Raw genomic sequence first — 16,892 nt, 5'->3', positions numbered from 1 at the left:
CATGAGGATGAATAAATCATGACAGTTTTCTCAATTTCTTTTTTGGTGGACTTTGTAATGTGTTGAAAATGAAAAAAAGATAGAAGAATATGTATGTAACTACACATTAGCTTATCAATATTTTTAACATTTATTTTTATTATTAAGCAGATTCTTAGAAAGCAGGTATGTGACACATGCGAAAAAAAGTACAATCTGCTTCAGCTTATCATTATTTCTGGGACATTACGACCACCAGCAGTTGTTTGTCACCTAATGGCTCATGCTGTGCTGTGATTGGTCCAGAGTCCATCTTGTCAGATAATCCCACCAATCCTTTTTACCGGATCAGCTGAGTCAGCGTTTGCACATCTTCATCTCCTCCATCAACTTGCATCACCAAAATAACCCTATTGACACAACAGGGGGTGTGAAGATCACAGAGTTCAGATCATAATGCCATTAGTCTACGTTTGCCTGATGCTAGGCTACAAAATGACATTATTGAAATAGCAACTGTCTAACATATACTTTTGCAATGCAGTCTTTTTCATATTATCAGGCAATGATTTTTTTCTGGAGAGTCTTTAAAGAAGTTTAACATTTTTGTCAAAAGTAAGTCTTGAGATTTTTGTAATTTTTAGATTTAATATTTAGATTTTTTTTAGAGAACGCTTTTCCTCTCTCTCTTTCTCTCTCATTAATTAAATTAAATTAATTTAAATTTAATTTAATTCAACTTAAAATTACAGTACTGACATGACTGTAAATAATACAACATTGTCAAAGCTTGAAATATGCGGACAAATATAAAAATATATTAACAATAAAAAGATCAAAATAAAAAAAGAAACAAAAATATCATAACAATTTAAAATTACATTTTTTTTTACATTAAATAAAATGCAGCAAATAAGAACATTTTGAACCACAGGGTTTAACATGTAAACACACACAGACAAGGGTGCTGTGGTATCTAGACAGTAAGGAAACACACAGTAATATACACATTACACAAGCACATAATATACATGAGTTTATCTACTGTCTCTCAGGCTGTGGCACATCCACACATATCTGGCAGTCAGCTGCTCAGATCTCTATCTCTCTCTTTCGCTCCCTAAAAAAGCCTATAGTTGCAATTATAGTTTACATTTTTATGTGTTTCTACAGACTATTTTTGAATATTGCATTGTTCTGGATTAGGGCCGCACATTATACCACAAAATTAAGGTTATCGTATATACAATAATAGTATATACAATATATATCGCAGACTTGATAAATTACTTTTGTTATGTATTGGTTGTTTATTTAAATTTCATTTAAAGATGGGACCTTACTATCTTTATCCCTGCCTCCCCAGTAGTTTCTGTTCTGCTATTGGCTGAAAATAAATACTTATATAGACAAAAGCCAATCTAATATTTATTTTTGTAAGGGGGAAAAGTGCTCCCCAATAATAACCGTCTAGTTTTTTTTAGCAAGGGTTGCATTTACTTTGTGTTCTGTCAATGAACTTACCATCAACAAACTTTCACCACTGCTGCACATATCGATGTTCACGCTACGGTTGTTTATTCCACCAAAACGCCAGTAATGACTTGGATTATTGCAAAACAAGATGGAGATTTCATTGTAGAGATTACATGGCAGGGTACGTTATTTATATTCGCCTCACTTTTGTATAAGTGTTGTGGGGTTTGTATTTGATTTTTATATACCACATTACCATATTTATACACATAGCTAGGCCTGTAAGCTTTATTGGTGTTGTCAAACGAATTATAGTGTTCAAAAAAAGTTTGTACACATAGATGTATTGAATTAAAGTTTATTACACGCCACCTTTTCTTCCATTTTCAGCCAGTTTCTTGAACTTTATGAGCAAAAACTTTTGGAAGTCTGTAAAAGCTGGTTTACATTTCTTATATTGGCCGATTTAATTAATTATAAAAAACATAAAATAGAAACATTTTGATGTTCTGATAGCGATTCCTATGTAGAAAAATCACTTTCTGCATCATCAATGACGTCATGTGAAAACAACCTATCGTTCACCACAAAACTAGCAACAGCTATGTTTCCATCCAAAAATGCTAATTAACTTTATGCGCAATCAAAACTGGATTATTGCATAAAAGACGTGCGAATAAAGCAGCGTTTCCATCCAACGACTCAAATCGAACAAAATTGTCACTTCCTGATTATCTGGCGCCAAATATCAACAGTTAATATGAAATTTGCTGCGATAAGAGAAGCTGCGTGAATCTTTTCTTCATTTAATAAATGACTTGCACCTCAGAAGACAATCCTGACATGGTGGCGTTTGAAGGAGTGAGACGCGGAGCACAAACGCTCTTGATTCCGGAGGTCATTAATAATATAAAAACACTAATACTGACACGGTTAAGGCGTTTTACAATGACCAAAGCAACATTTCAGGTGTTTTACAATGTGCTCAGCCTGCTGGTTTATCCATTCACACACATTTTTATCATCACATGACCTCTCATAAGAAATTCACATGACCTTTTTTTTAGTACGCATACTGGAATCTTTTCTTAACGAATAAAAAAATGTATCCTACTCAGTTATGTGCATATGTTTTTATGGGAATTTTCAAAATTCATGAGCATCTTGGCGTTTCCATCAACCGTTTTTATGCGCATATCAAAATGCACATAAACATGAGTGGATGGAAACGTAGCTAATGTGAGCTAACAAAATCAGTTTTGATTTCATGTGTACTTTAAAAACAAAATGTTTTGTGTCTTGACACAGTTTGTCTGTCTGTATTAAAATGAATGAAAACATATTCACCTGTTTATTTTTATATCCTTATATTAATAAAAGTTGAAATACAGAGCTAATAAAAATAGCATTTCTCTAGTGAAGTGTTTTATTGTAAAAAATATCGTTATCACAATACACATCACCAACATTTTTTTCCCAGTATCGTGCAACCTAATGTAGATCCACTTTGTGTTTCAAAGCTGATAGATCTCTGATCAACCTTACTCTTGGGACAGCATACTAAATCAGCTTTAAACTGTGAGAACAGAGATTAAGATTGCATCAGATTGGGTTCCAGTGCTCCAAGGCATCACTCCTGTTGGTTTTCTTGAGTAAATGTTGCATAAATTTCACGGCCAGTTGTGTATGTAGCTGATGGAATATGCATGACTTTGCTGTTGTGCTTTGTGTTGTTGCTCTGAGATTTGTAACCCTGTTTGATTCCACAAAGGCTAACTGGAAAGTTAAGTACAGTCAGTCTTTTGTAGACCACAAAGAACATAGATAGTATTTCTTAAATTGATGTTGACATGATGTGTTATCCCCTCGCTTTGAAACTGTTGTGTGCTGAAAAATAAAAATGATATGGTGGTCCGGGGACAGTTTCAGTTTGAGATGAATAACAATGTTCTTGCTTCATGCCTAGCATATGATTAGATGCATCAGGGGCTTGACGGTATCCTGCTGGGCTATTACCCACAATCCCCTGCTGCTCCCTTTAACTGGTTCTGAGCTTAAAGGGTTTGTGAGAACCCTGCCAGGCCTACAGCTGGCATTATGCCACAGCAAACAGGTTTCTTTTAAAAACAAGACCACTTCATCCTTCTTGTTTTTTTGTGGATTTTTTTAAACATTTTATAATCAGTGATTCCTTCAAATTATTTAGTCACTGCTAATGTACACTAATTAATCATGTCTTGTTGATCTGGACATTTTATATTGCCTTCTGATGGCTGGGCGATTAATCGAAGGCAGTTTCATGTGCAGTTTGTCAGTAAAGATGGTTCTGGTTGAGGGGTACGCAAACTCGGTCTTCGAGGGCCAATGTCCTGCAGAGTTTAGTTCCTACTTGCTTCAACACACTTGCCAGGAGCTTTGTAGTGTACCTACACTATAAAAAATAAATACGTAAAATTTACGGTAAAAAAAAATGACAGCTGTGGTTGCCAGTATTTTACCGTTAAAAATATGGTACAAACCGTAAAAGTAATTCCTCATTTTTACAGTAAACTACTGTATTTCATTAATTTATAGATGTAAAATGTCTGTATTTTGAATTACCAACATCTACACAGCTTTTGTTACACAGATAGACACTTTAACACATTCATATGCAGGTGGTGATGAGAAAGTTACGTAATAAACCAATGCTCATCTCAAACAACTTTTCCCACAAGCAGAAAAGTTTCTCAGTGTATAGAAGGTGCTCAGTGTCATTCACACAGTTACTAAACACCAGTATGGTAACACGCACAAAAATTTAAGTCATGAAATAAACATTGTTTATCAACATTAGAAGTAACACATCTCTAATGTACATAACTGATGGGGCAACAACTAAAAAGATCCATAGTAAAGTCAACAAAACGCATAAAAAGTGATGTGCCATGCAGGGAATTCTGGGAAAGTCAATTTACGGTTATTCGACGTATATATTAAGGAAACATACTGTTAACCAGGTTACGGATTTTTACTGTAGCAGTTTTACAGTTTTTTACCGTTGAAATCACGGACATTTTTTACAGTGTAGTAAGAGCTTGATTAGCTGGTTCAGGTGTATCTACTTGGGGTTGTAGCCAAAATCTGCAGGACACCGGCCCTGCAGGACTGAGTTTTGGGCACTCCTGTTCTAGCATAACTCCAGCATGTACATTCACATGGAGCAGCATTTAGTCTGACACTGATAAGCTTTGAAAAATCACCTTCAAATTTACAATTGATTTACTCTGTCACTAATGAAATCGGGATAATCGTTATAATGAGCAGTTTGCATAGCTTCTGTATAGTAAATGGTGCATCATCTGAAAGCGTGTGAAAACGCCACATATAATACCAAACTTCATTACTTTAGTCAGGTGTTTTAAATAAATGTCTATGTCATTTGATTCTTCCGTCATGTATTTATTAGTCATATTGAATCAGTGAATGTAGTTAAAACTGTTTATTTAATAATCATACGGGGATTTTCTGTGTTTACATGTGATAATTTGGAATTTCTGCACAAGAGCGCACTCGAACCGTGCTTCCCTGATAAGATGTGCATGACATTTGTGATTTTATTTCAATTAATTGCCCAGCCCTTTCTGAGTAGGAAATAAGTAAATTAGTGTTATTATACTGTAATTTGGTTACTATTATCTATTATAATTTATGTTACTATTATTATTATATGTTCAAGGCACATGCTTCTGTCATGTTTTAGTTATTAAAACTTTTTGCATTTTGCGAGCTGTCTTTGGTTACATAAAGTAATAATCAATAATCTATACATCAAAGAAATAAAAATGATTTGTAATGATCTAAAAATGAAAGATTTGAAATAGCTGTAAGGGCCATCACTTTGTAGCTTGTTGCCTAATTTTGATCTCCTCTGTATTTTCTGTGTTTTTGTGGTTTACACCATCACTCACTCTCCATTTCCTTTGGCTTATTCCCTTCATTACCAATAGTTGCCACAGCACAATGAACACCCAATTAATCTGGTACACATTTTACTGGCGTGTGCTCTTCTTGTTGCAACCCAGTCCTGAATTTCACACATTTAGAATGATTTATAATTACATGAAAATATAAAAGCTGTTTATATTTTAGGAAGAGGCATTTGTAGCAAGAAGATCATCATCATATTTGAAGGCCACTGACATTAAAGGTCCCCTGAAGTGCTTTGAAATGTGCTATTTTGTTTGATGCCTGACTTAATTTAAACTAAAACATAAAGACTAGTCTGTCTTCCGTCTGTCTTTCGGGTTGCGCAATAGTGGCTACGAGAGGCAAAAGGGGCCAAAAAGGTCATGCGCAGCATTTTATGCACAGTGGTGCGCTGCGCAGGCGCAGAGTGGTCGGGCACCCGGGGAAGACTATGTGTTTTAAGGGGTTTAAAGACCTGTGAAAAATATATATTTGTGTAATGTTTTGTCATATGATCTTTATACAAATGAAGTGTGTATTTTGACAAAAAGGAAAACTTACCTGAAGAATGTTATATGTAGAAACATATCATCTACTCACCTGAAAAAGGTTGAAGCCATAGTGGGCGGAGTTGCTCACTATAAATAGAGCGACTCGCGCTTAGTTCGGTGTGGGAGTTGTAGGAGATTGGAGGTGTGAGTAGTGGCGAATGGGTTGGTTGGAAAGTTTTGAGTCTGGATAGCAAATATTTTGTATATAATTATTTTGTTACTTTATTGTCTTCATATTTTGTTTTGTTTGTTTATTTTTGTATATATATATTTTTGTCTACTCTATTTTTGGGATTTTTGGATTGGACACATTTGCACTGTAAATAAACGCACCTTTGCACCATAGTGCTACGTCGGCTGAGCCATCATTTATTTTTGTCTTGTTTCACACGTACCCTAACAACGCCTCTGTGTGACAGTGGGAAAATAGAGTAGCTCCTCGCCTTTCTAAAATAAAAAAAATCCAATAGCGTTTCGTTTTTATCACAACTGAGCCAGTGAGAGTGGTTGAGCTCAAGCACATCAAATAAAAAGCAAACGAGAAGCATCTTGAAGGGGGAGTGGCAAGTCAGATACTAGAATATTTGATTGGTCAGAAGATTTGATGACAAACTGAAGTATGAGGTGATGTCATTCATCAATCGATTTAGGCAAATGTGACAAACTGCAAACTTTGGATATTTATTTCTTCTAACTGCTAATTTTGTCACTGTTTTGGAGCACACTAGATATCCTTAAGACTAACTTACTGATGCTAACATCTACAAAACATTATTTTGATTTCATTGGTACTTTAAAAGTATGAAAACCCTTTTATTAGAGAGTGTTTCACAGTTCAGTCTTTTCCAGTTTTATAACACACTGTATCTACAGACCAGACTGCCTGTTGACTGCAGTATTGTAGGTTAGTCATCTGATGTGTCATGAGAGCTGCACCAGAAACATAACATAGCTATAATCGCATGGCTCTAGTGGCTCGCGATGATGGCCCAAAGAGTCTCAAGTAGCCACATGGGCCACGTCCAATGAAGGCAGGCTTTTTTGTAGGTCATAATAGGCTCTCTGTTGGCAGAGGCTGCTTGTGTGTGCTGTCAACATTTCCTCCCAACAAGCTCCCTCTGTTCTGTCTCTGCCAGTCCTGAGTGATGTCACAGAGCCCTCAGACTCTGCGTATTGAAGACTGCGGCTACAAAAACATGCCTGGTGTCATGTGAGACTGCCATAATGCAGGAAGTACCGTTCGGTTACCGTGACAGCAGAATCCCTCTTCTTTTATCTGTCTCTCCATCGAGCAGCTGTGGAGAACAGAGGCAGACTGTGGATTTGCTCACACTTTGAGTTGTAATGAACGCTTGTACATTTAATAATGTACAATAAGTTGCTTGTCTGACTGTTGTGAATGGAGCATTGCCTGTTATGCAGATTTAACTGGACTTTACTGTAATATTTGTAATTTTGTTTTTTAATTGATGCTAGTGATTGTGCTTCATCAATAGAAAATCGTGAATTTTTACACATTAAGTTGAAATTATATGAGCAATTCCATGCAAATGTCAACTTTGCCATGTAAAATTTTTTTTATTTTACAGTACTCTGAAACACTGACAGATACATTTATGAGTATTTTTAAACTGTTATATTTAATTTGCCAAAATCACACAAGTGGCAATTTCACATCCGTCACATCCATAACGCAAAAGTGTCAAATAAAATAAAAATCAATCATTTTTGTTCTATAGTGAGCAGATTAATATCTGTTTGATTAGCATTGTTTCTTTTGGATTGTGCAGTTTAATTGACAGAATTTCTACAAAGTATGCTGTACACTGCAAACTCGCAAACTTTTTTTTTTTGTCACATCCATAACGCATGTTTATTTTAAATAAATGCAAGTTTTAATTAAAGTATAAAAAATGTTTACAAATTGACATTTTTCTGATCCCATAACTTTGTGGTTAGTTGTTTTGGAAAATAAAAACAGATGTGTCAATATAATGGTAAGGTATACTTTCTACATGAATTTTCAGTTTGGAATTTTTACTGCAAATGTTACATCCATAACGCTGCAATTGCTCACATGTATACTATATTACATTACTATTTAAGTTTTAATTTTTAAATAAAAAATAATTTATACTTATCTATTACTTATTTACTTTTGTGAGTGAGCATAGTTGTTAATGCTAATATGACTACAATAAATAAAAAAAAACTTTAGTGCAATTATAGAATTAATAAGATAATAATAATTATAATTTTTTTGTCATTTAAAATTGATTTGATTGCTGAAATAATAATAATTAATAAGTTAAGTAAATACAATTAGATTTATCATACAATTTTTAACAATAATAAACAGATTTTATATTGCCTTTGATGCTGGTATTTATTAAATGAAATTTATCATGTATCTGGGAGCATTCATTCATTCATTCATTCATTCATTCATTTTCCTTCAGCCTAGTCCCTTTATTCATCAGGGGTCACCACAGTGGAAACAACCGCCAACTTATCCAGCATATGTTTTACACAGCGGATGCCCTTCCAGCTGCAATCCAGTATTGGGAAACACCCATACACGCTCATTCACACACATACTGTAAACTACGGCCAATTTAGTTTATTCAATTTACCTATAGGGCATGTCTTTGGACTTTCGGGGAAACCGGAGCACCTGGAGGAAACCCACGCCAACACAGGGAGAACATGCAAACTCCACACAGAACTTCTTGCAGTGAGGCGACAGTGCTAACCACTGAGCCACCGTTTCGCTCATCTGGGAACATTTCAGATTTTTTAAAATGTATTTTTTACATTTTAATCATAGGTTTGTAATGTATATGATGCGCTGTGCAATATGTTGTGTATATATATGTCAGATGGACAAAATAAAAAAAGCCTATTGCTTTATGTTATGCTCTAATCTTTTATTTTGTTGTGTCAGAAAATACATTGTTTACAGTAATACTTTTTAATAATGTATATGAGTGGATTTGATGTTGGACCTTTATTCCTTAGTTTTTGAAAAGTATTTTATATTTTATTCGTATTCTTTTATATTTCTACATATTTAAAGGTTCAGGACACCCTGGACTACTTTTTTTTAAAAACGTTAACAGATATGTGTGTGTGTGTTGAGCATCAGTTAAGACAATGTTGGTGCCTGTTAGTTTTAATTGTGGAAAAAAATTGATAATTTTGAGCTTTTGTCAGCTAATTTCATCTTCCGGGTTTAAAATAATTTTTGGGTGAGATCAAAATCTGTGACGCAGCGCGAATCTGCTAGTAAAGTGGTGACGCGTCGGTTTCTCATTATTATTCTTAGCTGAGATTTCTTATCCAATGAGAAGACCCTGCTACTTATATATTCATGAGAGCACTTGCTTTCCGAAGACAAAGCAGACCTGCCAAGCTGTGAGATCCAATGACTGGTTGAAACTGCTTCTGCACATCACGGGTCTTATGTGTTTCTTTCTATGATTCACGGGGTTTGTCGCATGTTTTTCCCTGTGAAGCTGTCAGGACCGATACAGCAAAGCTGTTGGTTTGCAGCAGGCATTTTTGTCGCGAGAGCTGTACAAGAATTGGAGAATGGTGGACTTTGTCATTTATCAATTGAGTTTGTTACTATTCAGACACATCGCCTATACCCGTGCTGCTGTGTTCGCCTAAAATCCTCTAGATTACCGGCAGCACTAATGGTTGAAATAGACAGGGAAAAAGACCTGCTGCGCTGCTGTCCAATGTGTCTGCATTCAGACCCGTTGATTGAGGAGAAGAGAAGTCCTCCTTATTTATAGTGTTTATTTAAACAGGATTATCTTTATAATGATATAACAAATTGTGGTTATGTGCATACAAAATCACGAATAGCATATGTAGCAGAGCATTAAACTACTTGCTGTTTATATCTTTGCATTTTAACTTTGTAAATAAAATCATGGGTCTCACGGTTTGTGTGTCATTTTGTGAGCCAAATGACAACAACTGTTCGCTCCCCTCTTTTTCCCCTGCTTTGCCGGCCACGCCCAATCCTCCTTCTGCTCGCGGCACTCCACGCCCATTGCGAAGCATTTTGTTTTTTAATTCTGAGTTAGACTTGAACTGAAAGAGGGGGGTTTCATGGCCCTTTAATTAAACAACTGTCCTGAAGTTCTAAATAAAGTGAGGAATATGATTACAAATGAATAAATACATTTCTTTGTGTATACTTTAAAATGTAAAACAGTTCTTTACATGTCATCAGTATATAAACTATTAATTGGTAGAATTTACAGAAATGATATTATATCATGATATATAATTATCAGGATATGAGATGACCTATGTCGTGGTATTAGATTTGATATAGCCCAGCCCTATATACAGTATGTAAATTAAACAATTTAAACGAAGCCCACTTTTTCATTGTAAGCCAGCTTTATTCATGAGTGTTTACTCATGTAGAATAGATTAGTCTGTGCTGTTTTACAGTATGTCGAGAGTTTTCTGCTGCGTAGGCTCTACATCTATCTCTGAACTGAGAATCAATAAGTTCGCTGGAGCACAGCTGTGAAAGCAAATCTCAGACGCAGATGAAAGAGATGTATTAAAATGACCAGTTCCAGCGACAGCGTGGAGACATTGTGCTGACTCCTGTTATTTCACCCAGCCCCAGTAGAATCAACCAATGCTTGATAAAAACCCTTCCTCACCAGATGCTGTTATTTACCAATCGGATTTTTGCTGTCTGTTTCTTTCTTTGAATAGATGTACTATATTTATATTAATTTGCATTGTTTTTGCCATAAAGATAACCAATGAAACTGACATTAAATAATACATACAATACAAAATGAATTTGTAAAATGCAGTGAAGTCAAGAATTTTTGGTTTGTTAGTTATCTTCCACTTTTTTTTTCACAAAAGAGAGAGACAGGAGAAATGTCCGTCAATAAATGGGAAAACAAAGTCCGACCATGTCTCAGCTTGGTGTTTTCACACCTCTAGTTTGAAAAAAGTCTGGAAAGTGGGTGAGTCCTGCTTTGGTGGGAGTGTTGAGTGGCGAAAATTAGAAAGGGTTTGCATGAAAAGGGGAGTTTCATTAAGCGAACTACAGCTGATTTTCACAGTGGCAACACAAATACAGATGCAGCTCCCCTAGACAATGACTACATTTACATGGACATCAGTAATCGAATTATTTGCCTAAATCTGAATAAAACAATAATTCAATTCAATTAATGTTTATTTATATTGCGCTTTTACAATGTAGATTGTGTCTAAGCCGCTGAACATAGAAGTTTTAGTAAAGTCCATAATATGATGTAAGGTGTTTACATGAGTTGCTTTTTGAACGTTCCTTTCATGATCCCGTTTTACATGTTATAGCACATAATTCGATTCGAATTCAAATGGCACTTTCACTTTCATTCAGGAACATTTCATGCATGCGTGACAAATGTGATATTGGATGCGAGGAACTGCTAGAAGAGTGTTGTTTTAATGGTATTTTTGATACCGCATGCCGTATGGGAGCAAAATAAACTCCGCATTTCTCGGTAGATGCAGAGACTGGGTGCAGAGAATAGCGTGTGTGTATAAACTATCCTGTCACAAAATGTGGTGAAAATCCTACATGACGGTAATATTTTTATTAATGTTTTTACATGTTTACATTCAAAGAGCAGCATTTACAGCCATTCTTTCTGTCCATAATATTGTAGTGACAAACTGTAAACTTAGTAACTAAATCATTTTGACTAAGGTATGTCTTTTTAGAAGTGAAAGAGTACTGCTGACGATATTAACTAACTTTGCCATCTGAATAGGCATAAACAAAGCACATTGATCACACACTTACCAAATCCGTAGAGACAGGACAATTAACACCAACTGGTGCTGCGTCTTTTTTTTAAAAGAAGATGAGCGTCAAATCTAGATTTCACCATTTCCAGATGCTAAAAGATCTTGGGTAAAAAATGTTCCTTACAAACATATTTTTGTCGCATGTTAGCAGACCTCTGTAATCCACATATGTCCACACGTGATCGGTGCTCTCATTGCCGGAAAAATGTAAACAAAACCTTCGATGCGGCACATTTATTAACGCTACACTGACGACTCGTGCTAACAATTCTTCTTCTTCCACTTGTTTTAATTACGGTTGGCAACACTACATGGCATCTCTCTGCATACTGTAACAGGTAAAAAAGTCTTTGTAGCTGTAACATGCATATTAATGAAGTTGCACCTTATTCATAACAGAGCACGCTGATTGGTTCGAACCAATTCTTTTTCACGCATTAATGCTGAAAACTCGTAGTTGTCACGTTGTACCCACCGTTACAGACATCCAGTCTGGGATCTAAGACCTGTGAAGAGATGATGCCAACCATAGAGGACTTTTAGGACAACAAATACACTTAATACACAAAAATACTTCATTAGACACATAGACATCACCTATATGCTATAAAATTGCAGATTGATGATGCCTGTGTATAATAACTTATATTTGATTGTAAATTTAACTTAATTTGATTGTGATTGTGTTATTTACCAATCTGACTTTTGCTGTCTGTTTCTTTCTTTGAATATATGTACTATATTTATATTATTTTGCATTGTTTTTGCCATAAAGATAACCAATGACATTAAATAATACGTATAATATCAATACAATACATAAAAATCTTTTACACTATTAGATTAGGGTTAAACTTGACTCCACAAAGCACGTTCTGAAATGTGGTTGCTGGTTAATTATAATCCTAACTTGACATTGCAGATCCTACGATGTGGCTATATTGAAGATTGCGATATTGAAGCTCTTATTGTGCAACCCTAGCATGTACAGTTTATGGCTGATAACTATGAATGTGTTTTTGTCGCCAGGACCCTGCAGAAACGTCCACCATCGAGACTGAAGCAGCTCCGAGAGAACCAGAGTCGGTCGCGATCAACTACAAGCCTTCCCCGCTACAAGTCAAGATAGGTAAAGCACTTTCTCATTCAGCCAGTAATCGGACTAATGTGCCATATCGTCATTAGTGTCATTTGTCCATTTGAGTGTTGAAAAAGAGGCTGTATTGATTTTCCCACTGATACTGTGATTGTGAAGCGTAATCAGGTTTGGAAGCTCAGAAGCGATTAACAGGTTCAGGCCATGTAAAATAGATGGCTGTTATTTTCGATAAGAAGAATTTTAATGAGTCTTCAGGTCTTAATGGTTTTCTCAGAAAATGTAAGTATTTTGAATGCAGTTGTGGAGTTTTTAGGGCTGAGGGTATTTAAGTCTAAAGCGAAAGGCAAAAGTCATTTATAAAACCATTTATCAGTGGATTCAAATAAGTATTATGATTGAAAGACAGATCATTATGAGGGGATGGCATTCAGCAGGTCCACCATCATTTCAGGAATGGGTTATGGAATTGGGGAAGCAAATAAAAATTGACATATAGATTACTTGATAAATTGTATGTTTATTATAGATGATGGGGAAATTAATTGGGTTTTTTGGAGGATGAATAGGGTCACTGTGGTATGACGCACGGTAAAAGTGTAATTATCTTATTTTATTTATTTATGTATTATTATTACTGATTTTTATTTATTACTTTTATATTTGTTTATGTATTTACTAGATTTATGATAGCAACATCTAATTACTGTAACTGGCGCTGTTGGGGAGGGGAGGGGAAAGAGGGTCTTAAAAGGATGTAAAATTTGATCATAAAAAAATTTGTCTGTAATTGGTCAGATTTCAAAAGTACCTTAATAAGTTATCCATCTGTTGGAATACATATACAGTTGAAGTCAGAATTATTAGACTCCCTTTGAATTTTTAAAAAATATTACCCAAGTAATGTTTAACAGAGCAAGGACATTTTCACAGTATGTCTGATAGTCTTCATTTTTTTTTTATTTCGGCTAGAATAAAAGCAGTTTTTAGTTTTTTAAAAAACATTTTAAAGTCAAAATTATTATCCCCTTTTAGCTATATATTTTTTTTTCGATAGTCTACAGAACAAACCATGGTTATACAATAATTTGCCTAATTACCCTAACCTGCCTAGTTTACCCAATTAACCTAGTTAAGCCTTTAAATTTCACTTTAAGCTGTATAGAAGTTTCTTGAAAAATATCTAGTAAAATATTATTCACTGTCATCAGGGCAAAGATAAAATAAATCAATTATTAGAAATGAGTTGTTAAACTAATATGTTTAGAAATGTGTTGAAAAAAATCTTCTCTCCGTTAAACAGAAGTTGGGAGGGGGGCTAATAATTCAGGGAGGCTAATAAATCTGACTTCAACTGTATTTAGGTCGCAGACCAAGTGCCTTAGTCTCCCACCAGTGCTGATATACAGACAGATCGCCCTGCTATGAGTGTGATATTGTGCTTATACAACCGTTTGACGGCACAATCATGTATATAAAAAAGCAAATATATATATTAATGATTTCATTTGAAGAATAATATTTGTGTCAATAGTTATAAGTTAATCATTATTATAAAATTTGTTATACATGTTATACATTAATATGTTTATTTATGTTATTAGAATAAAATTTAGTTATTAACTGCATTCTCTTATTCGAAATAAAAACTGCCTATTTATGTACAATTATAATATTTATTATTTTTTTAATAATATTAATATATTTTTATTATTTACTATTTTTATTAATTAATACTTAAATATATTTAATTTTTTTGTTAAACTATTATAAAGAAAAAAATATTATTCCATTTTTAGTAAATACATGTTATTATGTGTTTAGTTTAAATTTATTTTAATTTTAATAAACATTTTAGTACTTATTTCAGTTTGTTGTAGATTTGTCCGTTTTCTGTAATGTTTCTCTTTATTTTTCTGCTTAATTCAATAACTGAAAATGATTTTAATAGTGTTTAATTAACAATAAAAAAAAACTGCAAGCATAACATTAAACAGATTATTACCAATGTTATTATGGTTAAACAAATGAAAACAATAAAATCCTGCAAAAATAATTGATTTTGGGGGAAGATATAATCCATATTATGTCCTGAACTTTGAACCCTTGTTTGTTTTCCCTCTAAAAAACACTTTAGTGTTTGAATGACTAATAAACATTCAGCTAGTCTCATTCCCCTCAGGAAACGGCAGAATGGAGAAAAACAACACTGCTTATCATTTTGTCCTCTCTTCAGTCTCTTTGCTGCCTGCTGTTGCACTCTGTTTAGAGATGTCGAGGGCATCCTGAAACACAGCAGTCGCTGTTGTTAATTAAACTTCACTTTACAGTCCTCCCTTTGACAGCCTTATTACTTATAACACCACAGAGAAATCTCTCTCTCACATACACACACAGGCCAGTGTATGGAAGTCATGCAGGAGTCAAGCTCAGACTTCACGCATGAAAAAACACTTTTCAACTAGAGAACCACACACAGTGGAGAATATCAAGAGACACTACAGGCAAAAAAATATTTCATGGACCTGTCAATTTTGAGATTTTAGGCTATTTTTCATTCATTCATTTTCCTTCGGCTTAGTTCCTTTATTCATCAGGGGTCGCCACAGCGAAATGAGCTGCCAACTTATCCAGCAAATGTTTTACACAGCGGATGCCCTTTCAAGTTGCAACCAAGTATTGGGAAACATCCATACACACTCATTCACACACATACACTACGGCCAATTTAGTTTATCCAATTCACCCATAGCACATGTGTTTGGTCTGTGGGGGAAACCAGAACACCTGAAGGAAACCCAGACGAACACTGGGAGAACATGCAAACTCCATACAGAAATGCAAACTGACCTAGCCGGGACTCGAACCAGCGACCATCTTGCTGTGAGGCGAGAGCGCTTCTCACTGAGCCAACGTGTCTCCTTGTTGGTTTTTTATTAAGTGTTAAAGTGCAGTAAAGTATCTGAAAACACTTTAAAATGTTATGTTTTGCGCAAGTTCTCCATTTTTTTCTCTGTAGATTTCAATAACAGTACATATTTTTAAGACCGTTTTCTCAAAAATAGTTTTTCTCAAAATAATTTTTTCCTGTAATGAGCCATACATTTCAGCAGCACTTACATGCACAAACTTCACAGTTTTATCCATATCTATATACTTTCAAGGTTTATTGCAGAGGGATGTGATCGTACAAAATGTGCCTGATTATTTAGATGATCATTTTCTACAAATAGTCACATATTTTTCTTACTGTTTGCAGTAATTGGGTAATTACGGAGTGTTCAAATTCTCAAAAACAGATGCAATGCACCCTATACTTATACGTACATGTGCTGCTGTTAGGGTTATTAGAAGGTTATCGATTTCGATTCCAATTTTGTTTCTGATAAAAAAAGTCATTTTGGCCCTGTTCACATGGGTGTTCAGGTTCATTTTCATCGATTTGATCACAAATGGACATAGAAGACACATTACAATAAAACTTCCAATAAAAAAATTACTTAAAAACACTTTATGAATAGGCAACATCTATTAAAAAATGAAATTATAGATAATTGACTTCCTTTATTTCCAACATATTTTAAACCTCTCTAGACCTATACAATTTATGCTGTTTTACAGTTATAACATTTATATATGCTTTAATTTTTATAAAACCCATTTAACAAATGTTTTAGCACATCGAAAGTAATTAAATTAGTCTTTGATAAATTATTACGCAAAGAATCGGGAATTGATTGCGCATAAAAACAAAACAATCAAACACCATTTTTGAGGCTAAATTAGCATCTGTAAAATGCTGCTTTGAATAGAATAAAAATGATCAAAAGCACATTAAAGACTATACACATGAAAATAAAACATTAACAAATCTGTATCTTATGGAAAAACACCAACTGATGGGCGCTGCGTGAGCTTCAGTTTGAAAAGAAGGAAGCAGATCTAAAAAAGTTTAGTTGGAAAAGTGAAAAAATAAAATGTGTGCACAGGATCCA

General features: G+C 34.5%; 1 protein-coding gene across 1 annotated transcript in view; it reads left to right on the top strand.

Annotated features, from left to right (window-relative positions):
• Positions 1-16,892, top strand: part of fam219aa (family with sequence similarity 219 member Aa) — a 44,143-nt gene that overhangs the window by 6,725 nt on the left and 20,526 nt on the right. Inside the window, exon 2 of the mRNA XM_056446165.1 lies at positions 12,831-12,930. Within this exon, the coding sequence (XP_056302140.1) occupies positions 12,831-12,930 (100 nt within the window). The remainder of the gene's footprint in view (positions 1-12,830; positions 12,931-16,892) is intronic.

The sequence above is a fragment of the Danio aesculapii genome, chromosome 21, assembly GCF_903798145.1.
Source record: "Danio aesculapii chromosome 21, fDanAes4.1, whole genome shotgun sequence".
Taxonomy (NCBI): domain Eukaryota; kingdom Metazoa; phylum Chordata; class Actinopteri; order Cypriniformes; family Danionidae; genus Danio; species Danio aesculapii.
This window is presented reverse-complemented; position numbering and strand designations above follow the sequence as displayed.